The sequence below is a fragment of the Erigeron canadensis genome, chromosome 6 (genome assembly GCF_010389155.1).
Source record: "Erigeron canadensis isolate Cc75 chromosome 6, C_canadensis_v1, whole genome shotgun sequence".
NCBI classification, from domain to species: domain Eukaryota; kingdom Viridiplantae; phylum Streptophyta; class Magnoliopsida; order Asterales; family Asteraceae; genus Erigeron; species Erigeron canadensis.
The window spans coordinates 42,278,863-42,306,233 of NC_057766.1; the positions used below are offsets into that span (position 1 = coordinate 42,278,863).

Sequence of the window (27,371 nt, forward strand, 5' to 3'; positions counted from 1 at the left end):
CTAAAACAAAAAAAAAATTAAAAATTTTCATTCTCATCAATTCTGTACATTTCATAGAAAATTGAGAGAATGAAATCGATTCCCTATTCTCGATTCTCTTTCCAATTCTCCATTACAACAAAACATGAAAATTGAGAAGTGTTTCTCATTCCATTTCCACCATTTCCATTTCATTGTACCAAACTCCCCCTTACTTTCTCCATGCAAGAATTAATATGGACCGTCAATTTGTTTAATACCCACGGCTTAATATGGACCGTCGACATATTGTTAACGTTATTATTCTTGTCATATGTCTTTTATTGCATTTCATATTCATACTTTTTATCTTTACAAATAACTTTACAATAAATCAACAGCCAACATAATTACTCTTACAAATATCTAGTTTGATTTATCGCTAAAGGTTAAATTTTAACCATTTAAAAAACCCCCAACAATAATCATTATACACGTAGCCAACTTTAGTGAGGAAATAAACAGAGTAACTGAGATCACTCACTCACTCACCCAGGCCAGTTCTCTCAAACCATGAAAACAACCCAACAGTACTCCGAACCCAACTTTAGTGACCTTGAGCATGCACCCAACCACACTCATGTCACTCCATTACTAAACCAGACCAAACCACCACTAGCTGATGCCATAAGAAAGCAGTTGTTCATCAGGGTTCTGTCTGTTATCACATTGGTTTCTCTGTTTTTTGTTTCTGCTTTTGTACTCATTGCCATCAGCCAACCGGATTCCAGTGCCACAGTCAGCAATTCAGCACCGGAGGAGGTGGATAAACCTTCTCTGCAGCATTCGCAATCTGATCGGTTAAAATGGGAAAGAACTGCTTTCCATTTTCAGCCTGCCAAAAATTTCATCTACGGTAAGCATTTACAGTTTCACAAATAATTTTACTGATTTTGGAAATTTCTGGTTTTAATTTGTTTATTTTGATCGTTTCATGGTTATCAATGATGTCGTTGGCCGGGTTCTCTGCTTCAGATCCTAATGGTAGGTATTTTTCGTCATCTTTTTGCTTAGTTTCTATATCTGTTAAAAAAATGATGTAATCGGCCGTATGAATTATGATACATATCACATCTTACATTTGGTTTAGATATTTATTTTTACTTTGGAAAATGTTAACTACAACAATAAGGTTGCGTTAACGTACATACAAAAAATTACTTTTTTTTGTTTCTAATCACACTTCTTGTTAGGCAGTAAGGCACATATTTAGGCACGCTAATTGTTTATCAAGATATATTGTATCTATCGCGGGTAGAGTTACTACACATTAGATTGTAGGTGCATAGATGTAATAAAATGAAATTACTCAGCAAATATTTTTTTTTTGAAAGGTGATAAGATGACAAAAATTAACATTACAAATGAACCGTCTAGCATAGTTCGAGCTACCCATTTAGTAGCCGACAACAATCACAAGACAGTAAGTAGAAAACACTATCGGATGGACCGAATCAAAAACCAATAGCCAGGCAGAACCGGACTAAAGATTTAGTGCCCCCAGAAAACATCAAAACCTGCAGTGGCATACTACTATGTATATGAAAGAAAAAAAATGTAGCTAAACCCATAAGATTAACATGCAGAAAAGTGTTGTAATTTGTAAAGAACAATAATTTTCTCTGAAAATAATGATCAATTGTCATGTACAACCATTTCATGAGTGTTAAAATAAGCCATTAAGCCCTAAGTTATGACCTTATGATTAGCAAAATCCAGTTAATAACCAACTTGAGTCTTCCGAACTAAAGCTACATCAACGTCCACATAATTATCAGATTTATATTACACTTCTTTTTTTGTATCAATCAAACATCCTAAGTCTAATGCTGCGAATTTAACAAATTTGTGGTGTTTTGGATTTTCCATTTTAGGTCCATTATTTCACATGGGTTGGTACCATCTTTTCTATCAATACAATCCTTACGGGCCTGTTTGGGGCAATATGTCATGGGGTCACGCCGTGTCCAAAGACATGATCAATTGGTTTGAGCTTCCAGTTGCTCTGGTCCCAACTAAATGGTATGACATTGAAGGGGTTTTATCCGGATCCACCACAGTCCTTCCCAACGGGCAGATCTTTGCATTGTACACGGGCAATGCTGAAGATTTCTCCCAATTACAATGCAAGGCTGTCCCTGTCAACACATCTGACCCACTTCTTGTTGAATGGGTCAAACACGAAGATAACCCAATCCTATATACTCCACCAGGGATTGGGTTAAAAGACTACAGGGACCCATCAACAGTTTGGACAGGTCCCGACGGAAGGCATAGGATGATCATGGGAACTAAACGAGGCAGTACCGGAATGGTACTAGTTTACTATACCACAGATTTCACTAACTATGAATTATCGGACGAGCCCTTGCACTCAGTCCCAAATACGGATATGTGGGAATGTGTCGACTTTTACCCTGTTTCATTAACAAATGATAGTGCACTTGATATGGCGGCCTATGGGTCGGGTATCAAACATGTGATAAAAGAAAGTTGGGAGGGACATGGAATGGATTGGTATTCAATTGGGACCTATGATGCAAAAACTGATAAATGGACCCCTGATAACCCCGAATTAGACGTGGGTATTGGGTATAGATGTGATTATGGAAGGTTCTTTGCATCAAAGAGTCTTTATGACCCGTTGAAGAAAAGAAGGGTCACTTGGGGTTACGTTGGAGAATCAGATAGCGCGGACCAGGACCTCTCTAGAGGATGGGCTACCATTTATGTACGTCTTTTTCGTCATTCATATTATTCAAAATGATAGTATAAGGTACAATACACGTCTCATGTTAAATTTTTTACTTATAGAATGTTGGAAGAACAGTGGTTCTAGATAGAAAGACCGGAACCCATCTACTTCATTGGCCAGTAGAGGAAATTGAGACTTTGAGATCCAATGTTCGTGAATTCGAGATTGAACTTAAGCCAGGTTCAATCATTCCACTCGAAATAGGCTCAGCCACTCAGGTATAAGAAATTCACAGAGATTGCTTTTACTCTCTCATTTTGTTTCTCAGTTTTTGAAAAATATGTGCACAACATAGTTTAGCTCACAAAAGATTATAACATATGGACAAACTGCAGTTAGACATAATTGCGACATTTGAGGTGGATGAAGATGCGTTAAAAGCTACAAGTGAAACCAATGATGGATACAGCTGCACCACAAGCTCGGGTGCAGCTGAAAGGGGAAGATTGGGACCATTTGGGGTTGCGGTTCTTGCAGATGAAACCCTTTCAGAGTTAACTCCCGTGTATTTCTACGTAGCTAAAAATAGCAATGGAGGTGTAACAACACATTTTTGTACCGATAAGCTAAGGTAACAAAAACAAGTATTGCTAAGAGAAACTTTTACATAAGTATACTTACAGTGGAATACATACTGAACTTAAAATAATAATAGGTCAACACTGGATTATGATGGCGAGAGAGTGGTGTACGGGAGCACTGTCCCCGTGCTTGATGATGAAAAACCGACGATGAGGATATTGGTAAGCTTGCAACACTTTTTATTTATCACTAATACCTGAACCAACTTACTTCTTACAACGCAACCAGATCGAATTTTTTAGCATACCCGTCAAAATACTGATATAAGTTGTATCATTTGTATACCATTGAATGAATAGGTTGATCATTCGGTAGTAGAGGGGTTTGCACAAGGAGGAAGGACGGTAATAACATCGAGGGTCTATCCCACAAAGGCAATCTACGAAGGCGCCAAGCTCTTCTTGTTCAACAACGCAACAGGAACCAGCGTAAAGGCTTCTCTCAAGATTTGGCAAATGGCTAGTGTCCAAGTTCAGCCTTACCCATTTTAATTAATCCTTATTAAATCTTATCTGCCTACTATTTTTACTATGATTACTTGTAATGTATTCTACGAGTATTTCGTTACTAGTGATATTGTATTCTAGTATTCAGCTTTTGAGTAATAACAGAAGTTTTGATGTATGGGAATATTTTGATATGATTCACTTCTTCGATTAAAGTTATTTGCACATGTAACAAGCTTAAACAATAATCAAACATAAAAATTGGGTTCAAAATCCGGATCCATACATAAAAGATGATTTTAAATTGGGTTCATAATACGGATCCATACCATAAAAGATATGAATCCAGTTTTATAAACACAATAACAAAACCCGTCAAACATAAAGTCAACAAACGTCTTTCTTCCCGCCATGACATCCCTCTATCCACCACCAACCCTATCCATTTTTTCCCCCAAAATTCTCATAAAACCTAATTTCCAACCACTCAGTCTCCGCCCTCTCGCCGCCGTCTCGTCAAATTCCAACCACGAAACCGAACGAGGCTTCGATTTCCAAACAGGCGACACTTTCTTCCGCCACGAAAGCGCCACGGGCCGAGACCTCGGTGTCCTTGCCGCGGCTCTTCACAAAAGGTCAAACGGTCAACTCCGAGTCCTCGACGCAATGTGCGGTTGTGGAATCCGGTCTTTGCGTTACTTGGCTGAGTCCAAAGCTGATTTTGTATTGGCTAATGATGCAAACGAGGAATGTAATGGTGTTATTGTTTCGAATTTATCGAGTGTTTCGAGTGAGAGTGAAGGGAGGTGGAAGGTTAGCCATTCGGTTGCGAATCGAGTGTTGGCTGAGAAATATATTGAGAGGGATTTTTATGATTTTATTGATGTTGATTCTTTTGGAAGTGATTCTAGTTTTTTTAGGTTTGCTTTTGATACTGTTAAGTTAGGTGGATTGCTTTATATTACATCTACCGATGGCTTTTCGTCCGGTGGCCATCGCCCTAACCAGTGAGTTGCTCTTAAGTTGTTAACCTCTTCTTAAATGTAACAGTTTTCCACTAAGTTCATATTAGTCCATTTCCTTCCTAACTGATGTATGACTTTCGTCTTGTATGTTTTAGTTCTTTAGCTGCATATGGAGCGTATATTCGCCCCCTGCCATACTCAAATGAAATTGGTTTACGGATGGTTATAGGTGGTGCTATGCGGGAGGCTTCAGTATTAGGTTATCATGTTTCACCACTTTTCTCATACTATTCATACCACGGGCCTGTCTTCAGAGTATTGCTACGCCTTAACCGAGGAAAGCCACCCCATGGCATGTACTAGTTGTTACTACAATTTGTCTTGTCATATTCTACTCCATACACACTTTTAGAAACCCAATTAAGAGTTTTAAGATATCTGCTTATATAGCTTTTGATATATTCTGTGACAGGCAATATAGGTTTATTTGTTACTGTGAATCTTGTGGTCACTCTCAAGCTATTTCATGGGAGAAACTTGGTCAAATAACCTGCCCCTGTGGATCAGATGTACGGTTCCCCCGCTTTTAACAACATATATTGCTATCGTGTTTGTGTGTGTGTCTATTACTATGAATCATCTTATGTTGTTAGTATCTGCTATGACTGGAAGATTGTCTAAATCTATCTCATCTTTCAGGTACCTGATTCACTTGTTGTCTCTGGGCCTCTATGGACAGGGCCTCTTCATTGTGCATCCTATCTTACAGAAATGCTTACTCTTGCTGGAGAATGGGGATGGTTGGGTGATGGTACAAAAAATGATCTTGATAAGTTATTAAGGCGGATGATTGATGAAAGTGACCCAAGTTTATTATTTGGTTACATCCAACTTGATGAGGTTGCTGTTACATGTATGTTCACTCATTAATGATGTCCTATTTTTTTTACTTTGCTGAATATTGTGTTTCTTACATATGTAACAGATAGCGAGTCGTGCTAAGGTCAATTCTCCTCCAATCTTGACAATAATGAATGCCATCCAGCAGGTACTTCTCGAGTGATCTAGATACATTCACTTTTGTACCTTTAAAGAACTAGGCATTAGGCCATTTCGCCTTTGCCACAATATTTTAACCACCCTTATACAAATAAATCAGGTCATGCATAACCACTTTTATACAGATATTTTGTTCAAGGCAATTGTACCCTGGCGATCTGTTATGAAACAAACAGATCAGCTTTCTGCAAGTGATTTTATCTTTACTTCATAGTTCGTCCTGATATATTCACATTGTTTATGGTTCTTTTGTAGGAGGGATATGCTATTAGTAGATCACACATTTCCAACAATGCAATCAAGACAAATTGTCCCATGCCTGAGTGTATCAGGATAGCGAAGGAAATCCAACGTTGCTGAGTTGTTTAAAGATAGACAACCATCCTTGTTATTCCTGAGAATTGCACAATTTTGACAATAATTTAGTTGCAGAGTCTTTAATGGGTGTTTGTTGGATTGCAAGGCCTGAATTTCAGTGCTCCAGTAACGAACTTGGAAAATGTAGTTTATGCTTGATTGAAAAACATTTTGGAGCCATGATTCTAAACGGAGTAATATAAAAGCTCTAACTTGCACCTGTCATTACTATGTATTTATGTAATTATGTATGATGAAACATAGGTTTGGGTTTGGATATGGTTACGTTTAGGGTTGGAGTTGCTTGTAACTTGGTTGTATTCATATTTATTTTCAAATAAGTAATAGGAGTACCCTGAACTTTTTTTTTTTTAATGTATATCATTTTAACTTAGTTTTTTGGATTCTCACAATATATCCAACAAAATCTCACTTAAGTAAAATTCACGCACCACACACACAAAAAAAAAAGTTGCAATGAGATTGAAAATTACTTTTAAGAAATTAAAATCACAATTAGAAATTCAAAGTTACAATGAGGAAGCACAAAATTGCAATACAAAAAAAAGAAAATATCAATAGAGGTGGTCTAAAATCACAATGAAACACTCCAAATTGCGATGAATAGATCACTATTGCGATGAGAAGTCCAAGTCTCAATGTGTAAAATCACAAGGGAAAATCAAGAGCGTAATAAAAAAATTAATATCACAATGAGAAATACAAAATCATATATCAAAATCACACACCAGGATTAACTATTGTGCACGTGAATTACATCAGATATTAACTAAAATTTTTACAAGATTTGAAGGTGGCCTTAAATTTTGAATTTTTAAGAACTATGAGAATGACTTATTAACCTTGTTTACCTCCCTATTCAACCTTTTCTATATGAAAATGACTTGATATCATTTTTGAATTTGATTTAAGCCTTGATCTAAATTTTATGATAAATCATTTCCGCCCGACAATAGTGGTTACACGATTATGGTTAACAATAATAGTTGGGTAAAGAAAACGTAAGTTAAGATTACAAGCAGCAAAAAGCCGTGAAGCAAGAAGACATGGTTTATTCAAGTTTTGCACATACAAAAAAGATTTAGTACCAGGGCAAAATGGGACTTCGACTTCCTTATTGGCTTATTACATGTCCAAACTCTTCAAGAGCCCACCTGTAGGCTAGTGTCAAGATTCTTCCTTTTAAGGGCATTCTTTTTCATACACCTCATTTGCATACTTCCAATTGATGACTTTCCAAATGTTCTTCAAATAATCGGGTCTAACATTTTTATACTGTATCATAAACAGAAAACTTTAAATCATAATTACATGGTCACTAAAGAAGGCTATTAGCTGTGAGTTATTTACAGCGGAGGTAGGAGTTTTAAAACTTTCTGTATATATTCCAAATAGACTGAAAATTTATATAGATACCTGTAAGTAGTATGCATGCTCCCAAACATCTATGCCAAGCAGAGGGACCAAACTTACACCTTTTGTAACCAGTGGGTCCTGCAGCACAAGTAGATTTCTGTTAACGTATTCGAATGTCTTGTAAATACCAAATAAACAAAAAAAAAAAGGCACTTAAGAGTATATCCAATACAACGCTCAAGAAGATCAGTTAAAACAGCATAAGCCAAAAAACGAATAGCATGACCCAAGAAAAACAATGTTCAGTAATGGAGTCTGATGTTTGTGAGGAAGAGCCTGTCACCGCCTCTTGCAGAGTTTGACAGGCCCTGGGACAACAACTAGGTGCAACATTTACGCAGTGAATACTCCTTCGTGAACAAGCTGGAAATAATTTGCTTAAGCAAGTAACGAGACGCTATACGTAGAACCCTTATGTGACGTTAAACTTGTACCCAAGTCGAAATCAATATAATCTCTCTTAGCTTGCCATGTATTAAGCATATTGTACTGCCCTGCCCAACCACATAACTATGTGTGTTCTTTTTGTTTTGCTCAAGTATGTCTTTTGCTATTGTTTTGTGTGCGTTTTATCTAGGGTTTGAAATTCAAATCCTCACATAATAGTTCTAAATCACCGACAAACCAAGAAAGATAAGAATAGAAATTGTGGCAAAGATACAGAAATTTTGTTTACTATAATATAGTGATCAGCAACAACAATACCGAACCCATGCCTTCTAATATAATGAGCATTTAATTTAAAAGATGTAAACAATCCCTTAAGTTACATGTGATGGTTTTGACCAATTTCCTTAGAAATGGGTAAATTAGGGTTATGAATTATGATAAACCTCAAATGGATAAAAATGGGTCAAGTCAATAAATCAACTAGAAAGGGTATAGGTCAACTGTGTCAGATAATAAACAGATCGAAAGTAGCCAAAGCATGTTTTGATGAGCACACAAACCACATAAACCATCTTATTAAAATATTAAGATTGGATTTACTTTAAAAGTATAGCTTAAGCATATTAACAATTTATGAATTAGTGCTTACCAGAATACCCAACGGGGCCTATTACCCAACTCGGCCATCTTGCCCCCTCTAACTTTGAAGTTCAAGTCTAGATACAGGTGATGGTACTTGATACTTATTACTTAACAGCCAAAATATCAATTTATACCTGGTTTGCTGTTGTTTCAACCACAAGCCTTTTCAGCTCCTTGTCTACTGCAAGCCACTGCCAATGCATCACAGCTTTAAATTAAATAGGAGTTGAAGAAGAAAAAAATCAATGATTACATTAGATATTGAATGATGAAAATAAATACAATACAAAATTAAAAAAAATAGAACCTACCACCCATCCAGAACCCTGCACAGCAGCTCCTTCGGCATTCATCTTGGCAATCAACTTTTCCATAGAACCAAAATGTTGGTCGATAGCCCAACCCAAAGAACCATGTGGTGGCTCACCACCTCCTTCCTGTAAAAATGCTTCATCTCTCAGTCAACTAGTATACGTAGAATTATCACAAAATTATCAAGAAACAGACTTACTCGAATAGGGGCAAGATTCTTCCAGAAAATTGAGTGATTCACGTGACCTGGTCAGAAGGCGATAAAAGCAATGCACCATCACTACAATAGTCTTATATAGATGAACTATGAGATGCTACAAGAAGATGACCTCAAAAACAATTACTATATGATGCAATCATATTTAGAAAAACTTATTGATTGTTTACATAGTTAATTCACATAAAGACAGGCTGTATATGACTTAACAAACTAAGCACTTGCTAACTTGAAGCAATGGCACTCAATGCCAAAAAACCAGACACATATTGGCAAGGGAAATGGGAAGGAATATAGCACAACACATATTAGTTAACTGACAAACTGGTACATGGAAGTGAATTACACTGCTCAATGCCAAACAAGCTAAAGACTTAAAGTACCAAGAAAGAGAACATAGCAGTGAACATATTGTTGTTTGAAGCTAAAGTATGGATTAATGCGGATCTGACTGCTCTTATTGATTTTAAAGATGGCATCACGGTACTCGTACACACCGATATTCAACAACTAAAATGATATATGATGACTGACTATATAAGCATAAATAATAGGTTGTTGACTGTCAATGTTGATACAAATGCTTCCAAGAATGATATCATCAAGTACTTTGTACCCTAACTCTGAAGAGTATTTAAAAGATTTGACTTTAATAATATAGATGCAACAAGTGATATCAATTAGGTTTTTTGTTGCACGGGTACATGTATAGAGCTAAGTAATTAAGAATAATTTTCTCGAAATAAGCTACGGCTGCCATAAACAACCTCTTAATAAGCTCTTTAATATAAGCCAAAAATGATGAGTTTTATAAATGCGCTGATGAAACTCAATAAGCTTTTTTCCGAAAAATTTCATAAGCACATCAAAATAAGTTAATATAGCACCAATAGAAAAATGCCACACTACCACTTTTCTCAATAGCTAAAAAAAAGTCACCCTTCCCCAAAAAAAGGGGGAAAGGGTGGAGGATTGGAGCGACTGGTTACTACACACAAGACCATATGTCTTTCCTCTAAATCATCCCCATTTTTTGATAGTTGAATTTTTATGACCTAAAGAGTTGCTTGCTTACATTTAGAGCCCCAAAGATCAGAGTGTCTTGAGATTCAAAGGTGTAAGTGGATGAGAGTTCGTGACACAAGTTGCCTAAAGAATCTTTCCATTGCGAACGGTGAATATTAAGAATTTTATCACAATCTTGAGGTCAGGTGTTAATTTGTCTTTGTCAATTTTGTGAGTAGTTGGAGTTTGGATATGTTTAAACAGAAGTCCTGATATTTACTATGGATTGTTTTGTTAAAGGTGATTTTTCAATTTTCATTAACGAATTGTTTAGACAAAATAACCAAGTTTGGAAACGCAGGTGAGAAGTTTCTTCAGAAAACTAGATATTGAGATAATTGTACATATCTCCTGAATGCGCATCGCACTTGAATCATTATCCATGAGAGGCATTCAATGGTTGGGATGCAATTAGCAATGTTTTAACTTGCAACCGAAGAGAAAGATCTTTATATGAAAATCGAGTTCACCGGGGAGTTAGAAACTCTTCTTCCATTCCCAGAAATTGATTTTACTGCTTCCTCAATTTTTCCAAATCGATTTTTGGGAAAGAAAAAGAGTTTCAAAATGTCTAGTTAACTCGATTCTCATATAAAGATGTTTCACTTCAGTTGCAGGTTAAAGCATATTGCTAATTGCATCCATCACCATTGAATGCCTTTCATGGATGAGCTTACCAAAATCTACCATGTTATTCTCCATGAAAATAGACAAATAGCCACAAAAATTATCTCTATATCTTGCCATAATAAGTGTTAAAATAGAAGTATTATTCAAGTAGCTATTGCAACTTGAATCTACAAAACGTATTTCTCTGTATCCTGCCATAATATAAATGAGAACGAAGAGTGTTTGTCTGGGTTTATTTGAAGTAACTACGGTCTACGGCAATGAAAAAAAAGTGATACTCCACCTCTCTCTTACACAATCACCATTGACGACCAACTACATACGCAATTTCCGTTTGTGGTCACACCACCACCACCACCACCGTCAAGTTTATGCATTTTTATAACCTATTACCACGACATCGTGCAAGCTCTATTCTAATCCTTACTATATAAAGCAACCCTCCTCCTCCCCCTCCCCCAATGTTAATATCAAGCACTAGAAATCAGAATCCCTCTCTTCCCCCGCCAAAAAAAAGTGTCTCACCCTAACTCAATCCGGGTCAGCCAAGTAACCAGGATCAACTCGTAGATTTATGGGTAAACGGGTCAAGCCAGTCGGATTCGACATCGTTCAAGCTCTATTCTAATCCTTACTATATAAAGCAACCCCCACCCCTCCCCCAATGTTAAGATGAAGCACTAGAAATCACAATTCCCTCTCTTCTCCCACCCAAAAAAAAAAATGTCTCCCCAAACTCGGTGGATCAACTAAGTGATTTGTGAGTAAACGGGTCAAATCAATCGGACTCGACCAATGGCGGTCAACGGCTCAAAAAGGACCAAAACTGTTCAGATTGGCCTCAAAATAGGTATAAAGATCGGATCTTGTCGAGAAGATCCCGAGTCACTGGCTCCCCAACCTTGGTCTCACGGCACCTCACCCTACTTCCATCACCACCACCACCAAGAATCACCAATAACCCCTAAAAATCACCAGTAACCACCATAGACAGCAGGACACCACCACTTAGTGCGGGCACAAGGCTAGTGTGCGTAATTGCGTATAGATATACATATTATATATAATAATGTGGAGCAATCAACTATAATTTCCTAACTAAGTCCTTCTTAGTTCTATCGTGTTCTTAATAAAAAGGATAACAATATCATACCGAAAACAACATAGTAATCAATCAAATAGACACAAAACCGAACCTCCGCCATTGAACTTTATAGCACTCTGCAATTTAACAGCGGTGGAAGCATCACCCTTCGCGATTGCGTCATCAAGCTGTTCAAGTGCCTTGTTGTAATTAGTAATGTAAGCCTGGTGATGCTTCTGATGATGTATCTGCATAATCTCACCGCTAATAGCCGGTTCAAGTGCTCCATAATCGTAAGCGAGATCGGGAAGTGTGAATGTTTGTATGCCACGGATGTGTTGCTGAAACCGACTTAGGGTTTTGCCACTGGCTGCTAGGGTTCGGAGCGCCATTTTTGTGATTAATTATTTATGTTTTTATGCGAATGAGCGAGTGAGGTGAATCAAACGGGTTTTTAAAGATAATAGACAAATCGAATCTGTGAGCGCCAATGACTTTCGTGATTCGATACAGTTAACTCTGCCGTGTGCTGAACTGCTGGATTTACAAAACACCTACTCTATTTTTATTACTTTATCATGTTAGCTCCTTTTTTTTCAAATCGATAATAATTCTCTTTTACCATTCAATTTCTTGATTTAATGATGTTGCTAAAAGGAAAAAATTTTAAAAGATTATTTAAAAATAATTCATCTATTACCTTTTTTAACTAGACAAATGTCCGTACGATTCGACAGTGCGGAGACGACGGCAACAGGTGGTGATAACAGTGTGGTTATTAATGTAAAAGCCATTAATGTAAAAAAAAAAAGAGAATAATATAGATATTTTAAAGATTAAAATATATAGCCTACTCTATGTTGTTAATGGTCGAATAAAGGTAATAACAGTCGACCATCGATATTTAGTATATTGGTTATAGCAGTGGTATAAAAGTTATCATGATATTATGCTATATATGTGTGTGTGTAAAAATTCCAAAACAATTAATACTTTATACTAATTTTAAACTTAAAAGTCAAGCTTAAAATTATTTGAAACATGATAGATGAAAATCAAATCATTACTTTTCAAAATCTTCCTTCGAATCCATATCAAGTCATCAACCAAGTTATCCATTTGATTGGGAGATGCTAATGGGAGTTGTTATGTGTAGGTCGATTGATTGAAACATTAGGGTTGGACTTGTTCTTAAAATATTAGATGGATCGCTAAGCTTTTATTTAATTAGTATGGACTATTAATAAAAAGGTATTTATTAGTTTTGGGCCCAAAAAATGGGAAAAAAAACCCTGTAATAACACCGTTATAAATGAAATTTTAAAAGCTAAATATCGGCAAAATAACGGTAAATACCACCGTTAATAACGGAACCGCTATTTTGGGGAAGGACCGATAACCGTTATACCACCGTTATTAACAACATATAGCCTACTTAGATGAAAAAATTAGTTGATAAAAGTAGTAGTAAAGAAATAAAGAGATGTTTTGGGGTTATTAACTACTTAGTTAAAAAAATTTGTAAATGACAAATGTTTTATAATGTAGTAAAGCTATATAATAATAGACTAATCATATGACCGCGCGATGCGCTGGTGCGGTAATGGTGGTGGCGTCGACGGGTAGTGTGGCGGCAGCACCGGGTGGTGTGGCGGCAGCGGTGTTGATAGTGGTGTGATTATTAATATAAAGGTAATTGATATAAAATGATATATTGTAGTTATTTTAAGGTTTAAGTATGTATGTTATAAATAACTTTATTAAGGTTATTATAGATATATTAAGTGGATATATTAAAATAAGTAAATAAAAAAGATAAGTAGTTTGGGTTAATCAATTTTTTCTTTTGAGAAAATAAGAGAGCCAAATGTTTTATTAGGTAAAAAGTAAATTAATGTTATTCAACCTATTTAGTTCTATTCAATGTTATTAGTTTTATTCAACCTATGTAGTAATATATCGTGACATCGTGTATCTAATGAAATACGAGTATCTTAATTTGGCCTCAGAACCGACAAAAAATTAATCATGAAATACATAAAAAACAAGCTTATCAGAAATAAGCCACACAAAAAATAAGTTATAAACTTTTAAAATAAGTGAGGCCAAACACTCTCTTATTCCGTTATGGAGAGTGATAAACTTACAATAATATTTAACCATTTACAACAATATAAATTTTATACTGTTATATATTATGTAGTATAATATATACGTTTTGTTGTAAATGGTTAAAATGTGTTGTACATCTATCACTTCCCTTCCGGTATGATATCTCATTTCTATACAACTCTATCTAAAAAACCACCCTTAATGTTTTGTGTGGGATGATGATTGTGTTGTTTAGGGGCAAGGGTGTAGTCATCGACAGGTTTTTTTGGCAAGGTTTGTCAAATTGGCAAGCCTATAGCATATGATTTGGCAAGTTTAATTGGCAAGTTTGGCAAGTGACATCGGCATGTTTTGGCCGATGGTAACCAAGGATTGACAAATTTTGGTTAGTACAAATATACTCCATTTTTTGTTTTTTTCTTCTTTATCTTTTTTTTTTTTTGGCAAGTTTGGCTAACTTTTTGCACTACACCACCTATTTTGGCAAGCATTTGGCAAGGATTGACAAAACTTTGGCAAAATCACGTGGCTTCATGTGATTGGTTGAAAATTTGTCAATTTGCCAATTTTGTGACACTACATTGTTGCCCCTTACTGCTAGCTGATAACTGGATATGTAGTATTGTCATTATTTATTTTCCTATATAATCTGTCACGTGACGGATTTGTATGTAAGGGAAAAACTCCTCATAGCATATCTATCTTTTTCATGTTTATCAAAAAACCTCTAATAACTAATGACATGTTTTCAAAATATATTTTTTTAAAAATATAAAGGTTTTCCTAATTTGCAGTTATATTCACCATTATGTCTTAAACAGTTGAAACCTATATTGTATATTAAACTAATATATTTTATAGTCTTTTGCCATCAAAGTGCAAACTTTTTTTAAAGTAAAATGAGCATGGTACCCGCGCGTTGCGACGGATATTATGGACGACGGTGGCTGATGATGAACGACGGCGGTGGTTATTCACGAAAATAAAGGGGTTGTATATTGTTTTGGTATATAGAAAGAATGATTTTGAAAAGAGAAAGAGACAACAACAACAACAACAACAACAACAAGATCCAATCCCTGTACGGGGTATTTACTTTTGTTTTAAGGGAAAGGGTAAAAGGGTAAAATTGCATGTCCCAAACATGTAAACTTTTCAACACCCCCATATAATTTTTAATAGGGAGTGTAGATCTCTTACATATATTATACCTAAGAGAAACTTCTCATAAAATACTATTAGAGTTGTTTTATATGAGGTCACCTCATTTGATAAAAATTTGTCAATTGAGATAAAAATCAATGGTTTCTCTTTTCTTTTTTTTTTTATCTCTATATCTATACTACTATATAAAAATTATATACCCCATGGCCCATGTTGAAAAGTTTACATTTTGGGACATACGAAATTACCAATTTACTCTTAATGAATTAAATCACCATCAACCCTTAATATTAAATTACAACATTAGTCCATCTATACTTCTATGTTACTATATAAAAAATTATATACCCCATGTTGAAAAGCTTACATTTTGGGACATGCAAAATTACCAATTTACCCTTAATGAATTAAATCACCATCAACCCTTAATATTAAATTACAACATTAGTTCATTATATTATAAAATATCTCTACTAACCCCCTTTAAATAAAATATTTTTACCTACACCAATTGATGCCGCCACCATCGTCACCGTCCGTCACCGCCATCACACCACCGTTATCGTCGGCTTGCCGCCGCATTACGCATGTAACATGCTCGTAGTTTCATATAACTTAGCATAGTTTAAAGGTAAAACATATTTACGGTTGAAAAATTAAAACTCATTATAGAAAAAGTAGAATATATATAGATCTTTCTCAAGCTTTCGAGTTCCATTTGACTTTTCTATTACTAAACCAAGCCCTTGAATTTGGTAAGTCACGCTTCAAGTAGCGTGGGAGTAGTTTTCTGAAAAGTTAAGCGCCACCGGACTAAGCCGTGTTTTAATTAGAAAGTTTTGTATCCAATTTGCATAAAAGTTCTTAAACTATGAGGTTTGTTCAATTCCCTCCGCTCCATTTTCCTTCATGGCCACATTAGTCTCAATTCTCGAACCTATCTCCATAAACGGGTTCTAAACTTCTAGTAACTTACCTTTACTCTTTTTATAGTACTGTATATATTTTTTTGGGGCATCTTTTAAGACAATATTTCATAAACGATAACATAAAGAAGATACTAAACTAGCTAACTTTTTTTTTTTAAAGTGTGAATCATTTGCTCGCAACAACAGATCTAGCTTATGTTGTCTTAACCGGGTCTGCGCTAAACTAGCTAATACAAAAGACGTACAATCCGAAAACTAGCTAACTTACCTATAGTCTTTTTATAGTACTGTATATATTTTCATGGGGCATCTTTTAAGACAATATTTCTGTAACACCCGTCGTTTTAAAATCTAGATTTCAAAAAAAAACTTTTGCCAAACGGCGTTTAAAACGTAGCGGAAAATGATCACTTTAAAACTGCTCCATCCGTAACCGGATGGTACCTTTATAAAATGGTGTTACTAACGTGCATCATCCAAACAATATAAATGAAATCCAATTTATGGCACCAACATAAATGCCATCATTAATACATGTTCATAAATCATGAACGAAAGTAGCCAAGACATAAGGCTAAAAGGGGAAGTCTAAGCATTCAACAAACTATGTTAGTCTTCTTTATTGCATCTACCCATCTCACCGAGCTAATCCTTTTCTAGCTCAAACCTGCTTATCCTAAAGGACACAACATTTTCATAAAAGCAAGTGTTAGCTAATAAAATTAGCTAAGTAAGATACACACATTTTGATAAAACGCTCTTCATTTTACTTTCATAAAACTTCGTCATATCTTACTTATCAAAACATGATCACATTACACTTCATTCACAATTATCATAGATCAACCCATACTTCCCTTTTTCCCACATTGCATCACATTTCATTTCATATCAACATATACATCATATTATCATATACCCACATCTTAATGAGTATCTTATATTATATCAACATAGACTTACCACTTAAACGTAACTTCATATCATATCTTGGCATATCACGCATAAACTTGTCACACGTATTCATATTAGCACATATTCTCACGTCACATGGTGGTCTCACAACGTAAAGCACATATACTTCTCCCACACATATCTTATTATCATCTTAATCAGCTTAATCGACTTCATCTTACGTCTTACATATCACACATAAACATATCACACATATATGCATAGCACATGTAGGACATATACTCCTAATTGTGCCTATGCATCGTTCTTATTAAATCTCACGTCACCTTGTAATCCCACGTCTTAAATTACATGTATATCTTTCTCACATATTTATATATCTATCTTAATCGACTTATTCTCACGTCTTACATCTTTACATATTACGCATTAGCTTTACAACTAGCACGATTTCCCACGTCTTACGCACTAGCATTACAACTAGCACGATTTCCCACGTCTTACGCACTAGCATTACATCTAGCACGATTTCCCACGTCTTACGCACTAGCATTACATCTAGCACGATTTCCCACGTCTTACGCACTAGCATTACAACTAGTACGGGTTAAGCTTAACACTTCCCACGTCAATCTCACGTATTTAGCTATAGCATTTCCCACGTATCTATCTTTCTTACTTTTACGCACTAACACTAAGGCTAAAACGATTTCCCACATTTCACACTTTACTTTAACATTAGGTATATTCATTACCTAAGTAATCCCACATCTACTTTAACGTTTAATCCCACTAACGTGCACAACTCATAGCAATTCCCACGTGTATCTAGTGAACTAGACATGTCATACTTAAGTCCCACATACAAGCCATCACATATCAACATTAAGGCATATCAACGACATTATCAACAACACATATCTTAAACATATCATAGCAACGTTATTATAAGTTTCATACTTCATATGCACATATATACTTCTACTTTAAACGTCATCATATCAACATAAATCATTTCAACATGCATATATTACCACATAACCTCCCACATAACCCAAAAAACCCAACACACATAAGATAATCCGATTAAGAGGTTATTTATAGAAAACCACATTTTGTTGTGCCTCTAGCGTGAGAAAAGTTATGTATCTTACCTCGTTGAAGAGCACAATAAATGATAACGTAAGTTATCGAGCTTTGCAATTATTCCCGGCTTACCTATAATCATTAAACGACATAATGAGCTAATTAAATATCCAATTACTTATGGTCATAACTCAGGTCTAGATACCTATAAACATGACCCATGACAAAGCTTGATGCATCGGAGGTTCGATTAATGTTTTAGACCTTACATAACTCGACGAAACTCGACATTCACTCACTAAATTAACCTTTCTGAAAACTTGACATCATCATCATCTTTTAAAAGCATTATCATTAGAAAATAGACTCTCTCACGATTCCGTGCATAGCTTATTCGTCAAAAACGGAGTTACGGTTCAAAAGTTATGGTCGTTTAGAAATGTTAACAAAATCAGTCCATAACGGGAGTTACGAATATTTGTAACGGGAGTTACAGTGGAGGTGTTATCGCAATTATCCAGCTAACGGGAGTTACACAACTGTAACGGGAGTTACAACGACCAGTCGTGAAAAACAACCCCAAAACTTAACCAAACACGTCCCAAACGACTTTAACACATCTCCATGTCTTATGAACATCAAATACATTTAAAATAAGACCAAAATTACTCATTGAAAACACCAATTAATCCTTGAATCATTTACCATCGTTATACAATCGATTAATCACCCGAATGACGCGAAATCAATTAATGGACTGTAATTAAACCAACCTAAAACCCTAAGACCAGATTCTAGTCTATTTGCTTGACTCATACCATCAACAATCAAAGAAAAATCATCTATATTACCTTTATATAATCACAAGGATGAAAGATCTTGATCAAACTTCAATCAAACACCAAGAAACGTAGGGTTTTGGAGGGAATTTGCTTTGGAAGAGAGAGGGAGCGGCTGGAGGGTTTCACACACACGTAGATCTGAATAATAAGAATTAGGGAAGCCTAATTAACCCTTAAACCCCTGGCCATCACTTTCCTTTCGTCACCTTAAGTCCCCCAACTTCTCAAACATCGCATTTTAAGGTTAACTTACTAACCGGGACACTAATCAACCTAACAAGCACTTGACTTTCATATTACTTTTAATTACTTTCATTCGATTTACTTTAATCATCACATATGAAACATATAAGCATTTAATCACATAATCCCAATTTAGGGCACATAAACTAAATGAATTGACGTCAACTAACGGAATAGTCAAATAGTCAAACTTGAAAAGTTTGGGATGTTACAATTCTCCCCTCCTTAATAGGATTCTGTCCTCAGAATCATCACACGATATCAACACCTCCATATTTCTTCTCTCTACTTTCCACACACATATAAGTCAACATTTTTCCACATTTACTACTTAAAATTCATCCAACTTTCCAACCATCTACCATCTCTTCTTTATCACCTTCATTTCATGTCTTTCATTAGTCCATGTGAATACCGTCAAACAAACACGTCCTCATCATGATATATTTACAATTATGTTCCGGACCATAATTCTAACTATATCATTCTTCACACGTGTACCTTTAACTATACTCACACATCATAATGTCCAACATTTCATTTACAATTCATCATGGCATAATTATATTAACTACAAAACACACAATAAACACACATTATACACACAACACATATACACATATAACACAAAATGAAACACTACGTACTACTTACGCCGCATACCACATTCGTGTATCACAATGTCTTGCACCCTTTTCATAGATGACCACCCGTTCCACCAATGTGCCTTTCCTTACGTACATAACATCCGTCATAAACAAATCTTAATTGATCTCATGTTATCATCAAAATCTTGCAACAGACAAAGCGAGAAAAAAAAAAATAAAAAAATAAGGGACTAAAGGCTATCAACATAATTTTACTTCAACAAATACTTCTCAGCTTGAACCACTATAACTTCCATCACATACATGATATCTCATACCTCTTTTCCTTTACAGTCCTTATTTCCAACCAAGTGGGTGACACTTTATACGATGCATTCTATCTCACCTAATACCCTACTTTCAATCACCATCCTTAGCATATATCGCATTATATTCACAACACATCGACGCAAATCATTAAAGAAGTTTATCAAAATCTGACCTGGAATTTGCACATTACCTTAGGAGATCGTCCATCGTATCAACAAGTACATTTATCGACGGAGGAAGCGAGAAAAGTGAAGGAATAAGGCAACCGTCATAATCATACATATCAACAACAAAATCATATTAAGCCTTAATCCTACTCTCACACTTATCCCAACCCGTCCTAAAGACATTTCATCATAAGGCTAAAGCGTTCACTACTTAAGCCTATCAAGTCCTTATCGGTTTAAGTCCAAAACCTATGGCTTTTGGTCAGTCTTTGGTTCACTTAAACCATTTCTCTGATACCAACTTGTAACACCCGTCGTTTTAAAACCTGGATTTCAAAAAAAAACTTTTGCCAAACGGCGTTTAAAACGTAGCGGAAAATGATCACTTTAAAACTGCTCCATCCGTAACCGGATGGTACCTTTATAAAATGGTGTTACTAACGTGCATCATCCAAACAATATAAATGAAATCCAAGTTATGACACCAACATAAATGCCATCATTAATACATGTTCATAAATCATGAACGAAAGTAGCCAAGACATAAGGCTAAAAGGGGAAGTCTAAGCATTCAACAAACTATGTTAGTCTTCTTTATTGCATCTACCCATCTCACCGAGCTAATCCTTTCCTAGCTCAAACCTGCTTATCCTGAAGGACACAACATTTTCATAAAAGCAAGTGTTAGCTAATAAAATTAGCTAAGAAAGATACACACATTTTGATAAAACGTTCTTCATTTTACTTTCATAAAACTTCGTCATATCCTACTTATCAAAACATGATCACATTACACTTCATTCACAATTATCATAGATCAACCCATACTTTCCTTTTCCCACATTGCATCACATTTCATTTCATATCAACATATACATCATATTATCATATACCCGCATCTTAATGAGTATCTTATATCATATCAACATAGACTTACCACTTAAACGTAACTTCATATCATATCTTGGCATATCACGCATAAACTTGTCACACGTATTCATATTAGCACATATTCTCACGTCACATGTTGGTCTCACAACGTAAAGCACAAATACTTCTCCCACACATATCTTAAGGGAAAGGGTAAAAGGGTAAAATTACATGTCCCAAACATGTAAACTTTTCAACACCTCCATATAATTTTTAATAGAGAGTATAGATCTCTTACATATATTATACCTAAGAGAAACTTCTCATAAAATACTATTGGAGTTGTTTTATATGAAGTCAGCTCATTTGATAAAAACTTGTCAATTGAGATAAAAATCAATGGTTTCTCTTTTTTTTTGTTATCTCTATATCTATATTACTTTATAAAAATTATATACCCCATGGCCCATGTTGAAAAGTTTACATTTTGGGACATGCGAAATTACCAATTTACTCTTAATGAATTAAATCACCATCAACCCTTAATATTAAATTACAACATTAGTCCATCTATACTTTTATGTTACTATATAAAAAATTATATACCCCATGTTGAAAAGCTTACATTTTGGGACATGCAAAATTATCAATTTACCCTTAATGAATTAAATCACCATCAACCCTTAATATTAAATTACAACATTAGTTCATTATATTATAAAATATCTCTACTAACCCCCTTTAAATAAAATATTTTTACCTACACCAATTGATGCCGCCACCATCGTCACCGTCCGTCACCGCCATCATACCACCGTTATCGCCGGCTTGCCGCCGTATTATGCAAGTAACATGCTCATAGTTTCATATAACTTAGCATAGTTTAAAGGTAAAACATATTTACGGTTGAAAAATTAAAACTCATTATAGAAAAAGTAGAATATATATAGATCTTTCTCAAGCTTTCGAGTTCCATTTGACTTTTCTATTACTAAACCAAGCCCTTGAATTTGGTAAGTCACGCTTCAAGTAGCGTGGGAGTAGTTTTCTGAAAAGTTAAACGCCACTGGACTAAGCGGTGTTTTAATTAGAAAGTTTTGTATCCAATTTACATAAAAGTACTTAAACTATGAGGTTTGTTCAATTCCCTCCGCTCCATTTTCCTTCATGGCCACATTAGTCTCAATTCTTGAACCTATCTCCATAAACGGGTTCTAAACTTCTAGTAACTTACCTTTACTCTTTTTATAGTACTGTATATATTTTCATGGGGCATCTTTTAAGACAATATTTCATAATGTTGATCATTTGCTCGCAACAACAGATATAGCTTATGTTATCTTAACCGGGTAATACAAAAGACATACAATCCGAAAGCTAACTAACTTGCTTATAGTTTTTTATGACATTTTTGATCTTGAAAAGTTGTATCAATTTTACTTTGCATTTTTTATAATATATCCACTTATACTAGTTTTTTTAATATTAAGTACTTTCATATTATTTACTTTCACTACTCATCGAGACACCACCACCAGTCACCGTTGCCGTCACCACATTGCCAATTTCAACACCCCCATTATCGCATTACTTGAACTAGTCTTGTACCCGCACGATGTCACGGGACCTTGGAAAAAAACGCTGGTTAAGTAGCGGTACCGTGTTATTACATGAATGTATGATTTATTTCTAAGTGTTTCTTAGTCCGGCTCAAAGTGCAAACCACCGTTGTCGTTTTTGATTGAGCGTTTTTTATGTTGATTGATTATTAAATTTAGTAACGTATTTGTGTTATTTTGGTATACCATGTGAGCAACTTCAGGGAAGGGACACGTGGTTGGGTTTTTTTTAAAGGGTTGTTTTGGAATTTCAAGGATAAAGTGTTTGATGATCGTATAAATTAAAAGGGTAAATTAGAGATTTTAAAGGTAGAGTGTTAAATTTTTAGGGGTTAGTTTGTTTATATAGATAGTATAAATATGTCTGTAGTACAAAATAATAATACTTTAAATATTTCATTCATGTTATTTCGTTATCTATTATATGTTACTATCATGTACATATTAATAATGATTTACAAATCGTTTCGTAATCTATTATACGTTAAGGATCATATAAATTAACCCATTAGTTTTGACATATAAATTAACTCATAACATTTTTTTTGGTTAACGATTATCAATACACTCTATTCTACATATAACTAAATCAAGGTCCTGTTTGTTTTTTTACTTAACAAACTTGTCAAAATCTATTTAATCTATTAAGTCTAACTAAAAAAATTTGTTAATTTTTTTAATTAGGAAAAACTATATTAGTTTTATATGACAATGATAAACCAACCGAACTCATCGTTTAAAAATCAATTTAACCGTAAGATTTTGAATTTTGAAAAAATTAAAAAATAAGATTTAAAATACTTAATATTATCAGCATGTCAAACATTTAAAAATCTTCTAATAAAATTTGTTCGTTCCAAAAAAAAAAGTCAAATTTTTAAAGATTTAAATTTGTATTTAGACATATAATTTAGATTAATCTTTGTGTTTTTTGACCCATTTAATCGTTACTGGCTGTCATTCATGGGGACTTATATTGAAAAACAAATAAATACAAGAAATTGAATCTGGAGGACATGTGTTGCAATAAAGAAAAGAAAAAAACCACGCCTGCCAGTTCATCACCCCCTCCCTGGCTGATTTGATGAACAAACAAATAACCAAACCAGCAGTAGCACCCGCCGAACGCATCAAAAATTCAACGCAAACACAACAAAACTCCCTGAATCAGGTTTTTCAAAATTCCTATATTTGTTTTAATTCCCACTATATCTATTTATATATACATACAGCTTTTCGTTTTTTTTTGTTCACAAGTGATTTTGAATTTCTTTTTTTTCGCAGTGACATTATTTCTGAATGGAAGATTCACAAGATGTTAGTAATCCGACCGTTGATAGAGATAATAACAACACGTGTTCAACATCCGGTTACCGTTTATTTGATCGTCAGTCTTCTATTCATCAGTTAATGGGCGGCGGTAAAGGTACACACACTTTGAATTAATTCCCCTTTTTATTTTACTATATTATATTTCTATTGTATATGTGCTTCGTGACCAATAACGAGTCGGTTATTCATTTTACTTTTAATTTCTGGGGGTTAACTTATAGTTGACTTTTATTATTATTATTTTAGTAATAATAATTTATGTCCGTGTAGTGAAACTATGGCTTTAATTCAGGATTTTATAATGTTTTCACTTGTTAATTTTAGCGGCTGATGTTTTATTGTGGAAGAGGCAACGTGTTTCGTTGGGGATCATTATAGTGGCAACCGTTGCGTGGCTAATACTTGAAAGATCGGGGTTGTCGTTTTTGACTATTTGTTCAAATGTTTTGTTGTTCTTGATCGTATTGCGGTTTCTACATGCCAATTATGCTTCTATAAGGAATAAGTATGCATCATTTTTTTAATTGTTTTTTGTAAATTTTGATGATAGGTTGACTACTAAATTCTGATAATTAGTATGGTAGTTGGCTTATAGAGTTGTTTTATATTTGGACAGACCGATACAGACATTGCCTGAATTGATATTGTCGGAGGAGATGGTCAATTATGCTGCTGCTTCTTTTCGTATCAAAGTAAACTATTTGCTACTTATGGCACATGATATTACTCTCGGCAAGGACTTCAGGCTCTTTTTCATGGTTTGTCATCATTACTCCGTAACATATAATACTTGTTAGGTTTTGACTTAGTATTTCATATACTGGCCAGTTTGCAAAACATATTCTTTGTAATGTGTAGCTTCGCTTTCATTTTACTAAGTTTAGCAACAGTTCGATGTGATACTTTTGAGATCTTACTGTACCTGCAAGTGAAACCTACTGAGGGTGTGTTTGATTGTGTATTTTAAAAGTGATGTCAGATAACGGTAGTCGGATAGCGGATGTATTAAATATGGATTGTAGTGTGTTTGGATGGCCTCCTGGCTCTTTGCTGTTCTATAAGTTAAATAATCAGTCTTGACTTTTGGCAAGAGTAACAATACATGTCCCCAACATTTAGACCTAAAAGTGTGGCTAAAAAGGAAATGTAAACATATTAGTGTTGAAGTAATGAATAAAATAAAATGAATGCACATATCTGTGGAAAAAAGTCATACATTTTGTCAAATGGGGACTGAAGCCTCCCAAGTTTGGTCAATATAATGGGCGTATAGGTAATTTTTGTTGGACCCGTGGAGCTTGTTTGAAACTGACTAAACGACCTCTTGAAAGTGTATTTGTTAGACAATCAATAGCAAAATATGTTTGTGCAAATATTAAGACTTATTATTGTGAATTGAAGATGTGATAGTTAGATAATCTGTTCTAAAATGCAAATTCAAGCACCATCTGAAAAGCTATTGTGATTTTGATTTTCGCTTCATTGGCATGAAAGAGGATTTAACTACTCTCTCTCTCTTTTTTGTTAATCAAAAATTCAGGTAGTGGGTTTTCTGTGGATATTATCTGTACTTGGGAGCTTAATCTCGTTCTTCACACTTGCATATATAGGTATGGACATTAATCTTCATGACATAAACCCTCTGTGGATGATTCGTCTACATAAATTCCTTATTTTTATATGTCCTATGCGTGTGCTCGTTTTTTATAGCATTAACCTCTCACAAGTGCTGGAACTTCGATAAGTACATTGTTTTTGGCTGTTGAATCCACTAATCTTGTAGAGTGCTCAAAAACTAATCTTGTAGTGTGCTCAATTATCTACATGCCATTACTTTTTGTATATGAAAAGCTAAATGTAGACTTTTAAGCTTGAGAGAAGGGATTACGTACTAAGATTTTTAGTCAGGCATATTAAATTTAGACTTCAGAGGGGCGAGTCAACGGTTTTAGTGTATCCGTGTTTTAAGGAAGTGGTAATTCAGAAACACCGCGCTCTGTGCATTTGGCATGGAGCTACAATGCTGCAAAGTGCAAACCATGCCACTTCCCTTTACGTTAGAACATCATCAGTTTATTTTAAGATTATTCTTCTGTCACTCCCATCCACACATGTAGAGGGTGATATCTTCTTCAGCTGGATAATAAGCTCTTCTCGTCATTGACACTGTGATGGGAATTCCGAGTTGAAATAATGGTCTTACATAAAGGAGAAGGGGCCATAATTATGAGAATATAACTTGTGAAACTTTAGCATGCGAATTACGCGTTGAAGAGCAGACAATAATGTACAATCTCTTATCTGGATAAGGATTAATATGCCACATTTGGAGCTTCATCCACAAGAATATTTGTGGCTATAATTATTTTATCAAAACCATTTACTATCATTCCACTTTCCCCGGTACATTTAGATTCTGCGTCCATCTTGATGCCGCCATCTCTTTTTACCTTACTTATGAAATACTTGTGTTTCATGACATTAAGTGATATAGCCTCACTAGTAAGTAGTAACCCCTCCAAAGTCTTGTGACTTCTGTGAAATTCTGAAATCTGTGGTCAGTACAGTTTATAAAAATTCAGCACCCCCTCTTTAGCAATGCGGGGATTTTGTGGAAGATATATATGTTTCATATATACTTAAGATCTTTGTTTACTGGCATGTTGTTTGGAGTTGACGTACGGACAATTGCTTTGAATTTGCTGTACCAGAATTTAGTTATCACAAAAGAAGTTAATATAGTATTCATGTACACTAATGAAAATGGAAATTTAGTCCAACTGCTAACATGTTTTGGATGTCAAATTTGACAGGGACGATTCTCTCAGTGACTCTACCTGCGTTGTACAATAGATATGAAAAACAAGTTGATCATTGTGCTGGTACAATCCACCGAAGTTTTTCAAGACATTACAAAATAGTGGATGAGAATGTTATGAACAGACTCCCACGCAATGTACCCAAGGACAAAAATATGTAACTGTACTTCCATAGATCCTTCCAAAATATGTTATGTAGTAAACCATGCATTTATTTGCAGATCCTTGCCTGTTCCTTGATGGGTTAAACATCGACCCTCATCTTTAAGTAATGTTGATCGACTGCAGAGAAAAAGAAGGAAAAAGTTGAACCTTTTTAATTCAGTTCATTTCATCAGGGTATAACTGCTCTTCCCTAAACAAAAGTAAAGTTAGTCGATTGTTTGGCAACTCAGTC

At 34.9% G+C, this 27,371-nt stretch overlaps 4 protein-coding genes across 4 annotated transcripts; 3 read left to right on the plus strand and 1 right to left on the minus strand.

Moving 5' to 3' along the window:
- Window positions 1-384: 384 nt before the first annotated feature.
- LOC122605686 (beta-fructofuranosidase, soluble isoenzyme I-like) lies at window positions 385-3,979 on the plus strand. Its single transcript, XM_043778640.1, has 7 exons — window positions 385-874; window positions 994-1,002; window positions 1,893-2,749; window positions 2,833-2,991; window positions 3,109-3,344; window positions 3,429-3,516; window positions 3,655-3,979. The coding sequence occupies exons 1-7, from the start codon at window positions 532-534 to the stop codon at window positions 3,844-3,846; spliced, it is 1,884 nt and encodes a 627-aa protein (XP_043634575.1). The 5' UTR covers window positions 385-531; the 3' UTR covers window positions 3,847-3,979.
- Window positions 3,980-4,164: 185 nt separating this feature from the next.
- Window positions 4,165-6,555, plus strand: LOC122605375 (tRNA (guanine(26)-N(2))-dimethyltransferase). The gene is made up of 6 exons (XM_043778311.1): window positions 4,165-4,808; window positions 4,922-5,122; window positions 5,239-5,335; window positions 5,466-5,666; window positions 5,752-5,814; window positions 6,081-6,555. Exons 1-6 carry the CDS (start codon window positions 4,213-4,215, stop codon window positions 6,183-6,185), a joined length of 1,263 nt encoding a protein of 420 aa, XP_043634246.1. The 5' UTR covers window positions 4,165-4,212; the 3' UTR covers window positions 6,186-6,555.
- A 621-nt stretch (window positions 6,556-7,176) lies between these two features.
- Window positions 7,177-12,461, minus strand: LOC122605180 (superoxide dismutase [Mn], mitochondrial-like). Its single transcript, XM_043778077.1, has 6 exons — window positions 12,072-12,461; window positions 9,163-9,209; window positions 8,963-9,088; window positions 8,786-8,842; window positions 7,620-7,697; window positions 7,177-7,478 (listed from the first exon to the last, which is right to left on the minus strand). Exons 1-6 carry the CDS (start codon window positions 12,349-12,351, stop codon window positions 7,386-7,388), a joined length of 681 nt encoding a protein of 226 aa, XP_043634012.1. The 5' UTR covers window positions 12,352-12,461; the 3' UTR covers window positions 7,177-7,385.
- An 11,363-nt stretch (window positions 12,462-23,824) lies between these two features.
- On the plus strand, window positions 23,825-27,316 carry LOC122603933 (reticulon-like protein B16). Its single transcript, XM_043776790.1, has 6 exons — window positions 23,825-23,994; window positions 24,108-24,249; window positions 24,480-24,660; window positions 24,772-24,913; window positions 25,696-25,765; window positions 26,969-27,316. The coding sequence occupies exons 2-6, from the start codon at window positions 24,123-24,125 to the stop codon at window positions 27,133-27,135; spliced, it is 687 nt and encodes a 228-aa protein (XP_043632725.1). The 5' UTR covers window positions 23,825-23,994; window positions 24,108-24,122; the 3' UTR covers window positions 27,136-27,316.
- Window positions 27,317-27,371: the final 55 nt, after the last annotated feature.

What these genes read in the sequence shown, in the direction of transcription:
- LOC122605180 (XM_043778077.1), bottom strand. Translation starts at nt 12,351, where the DNA reads ATGGCGCTCCGAACCCTAGCAGCCAGTGGCAAAACCCTAAGTCGGTTT. An exon ending in TGCAGGGTTCTGGATGGGTG is followed by an intron (nt 8,843 to 8,962) that starts GTAGGTTCTATT and finishes ATGCATTGGCAG; the next exon opens with TGGCTTGCAGTAGACAAGGA. An exon ending in AGCATGCATACTACTTACAG is followed by an intron (nt 7,479 to 7,619) that starts GTATCTATATAA and finishes TTTATGATACAG; the next exon opens with TATAAAAATGTTAGACCCGA.
- LOC122603933 (XM_043776790.1), top strand. Translation starts at nt 24,123, where the DNA reads ATGGAAGATTCACAAGATGTTAGTAATCCGACCGTTGATAGAGATAAT. An exon ending in TATGCTTCTATAAGGAATAA is followed by an intron (nt 24,661 to 24,771) that starts GTATGCATCATT and finishes ATATTTGGACAG; the next exon opens with ACCGATACAGACATTGCCTG. An exon ending in CTTCACACTTGCATATATAG is followed by an intron (nt 25,766 to 26,968) that starts GTATGGACATTA and finishes CAAATTTGACAG; the next exon opens with GGACGATTCTCTCAGTGACT.
- LOC122605686 (XM_043778640.1), top strand. Translation starts at nt 532, where the DNA reads ATGAAAACAACCCAACAGTACTCCGAACCCAACTTTAGTGACCTTGAG. An exon ending in GAGGATGGGCTACCATTTAT is followed by an intron (nt 2,750 to 2,832) that starts GTACGTCTTTTT and finishes TTTTACTTATAG; the next exon opens with AATGTTGGAAGAACAGTGGT. An exon ending in AACCGACGATGAGGATATTG is followed by an intron (nt 3,517 to 3,654) that starts GTAAGCTTGCAA and finishes TTGAATGAATAG; the next exon opens with GTTGATCATTCGGTAGTAGA.
- LOC122605375 (XM_043778311.1), top strand. Translation starts at nt 4,213, where the DNA reads ATGACATCCCTCTATCCACCACCAACCCTATCCATTTTTTCCCCCAAA. An exon ending in GGAAAGCCACCCCATGGCAT is followed by an intron (nt 5,123 to 5,238) that starts GTACTAGTTGTT and finishes ATTCTGTGACAG; the next exon opens with GCAATATAGGTTTATTTGTT. An exon ending in TAATGAATGCCATCCAGCAG is followed by an intron (nt 5,815 to 6,080) that starts GTACTTCTCGAG and finishes GTTCTTTTGTAG; the next exon opens with GAGGGATATGCTATTAGTAG.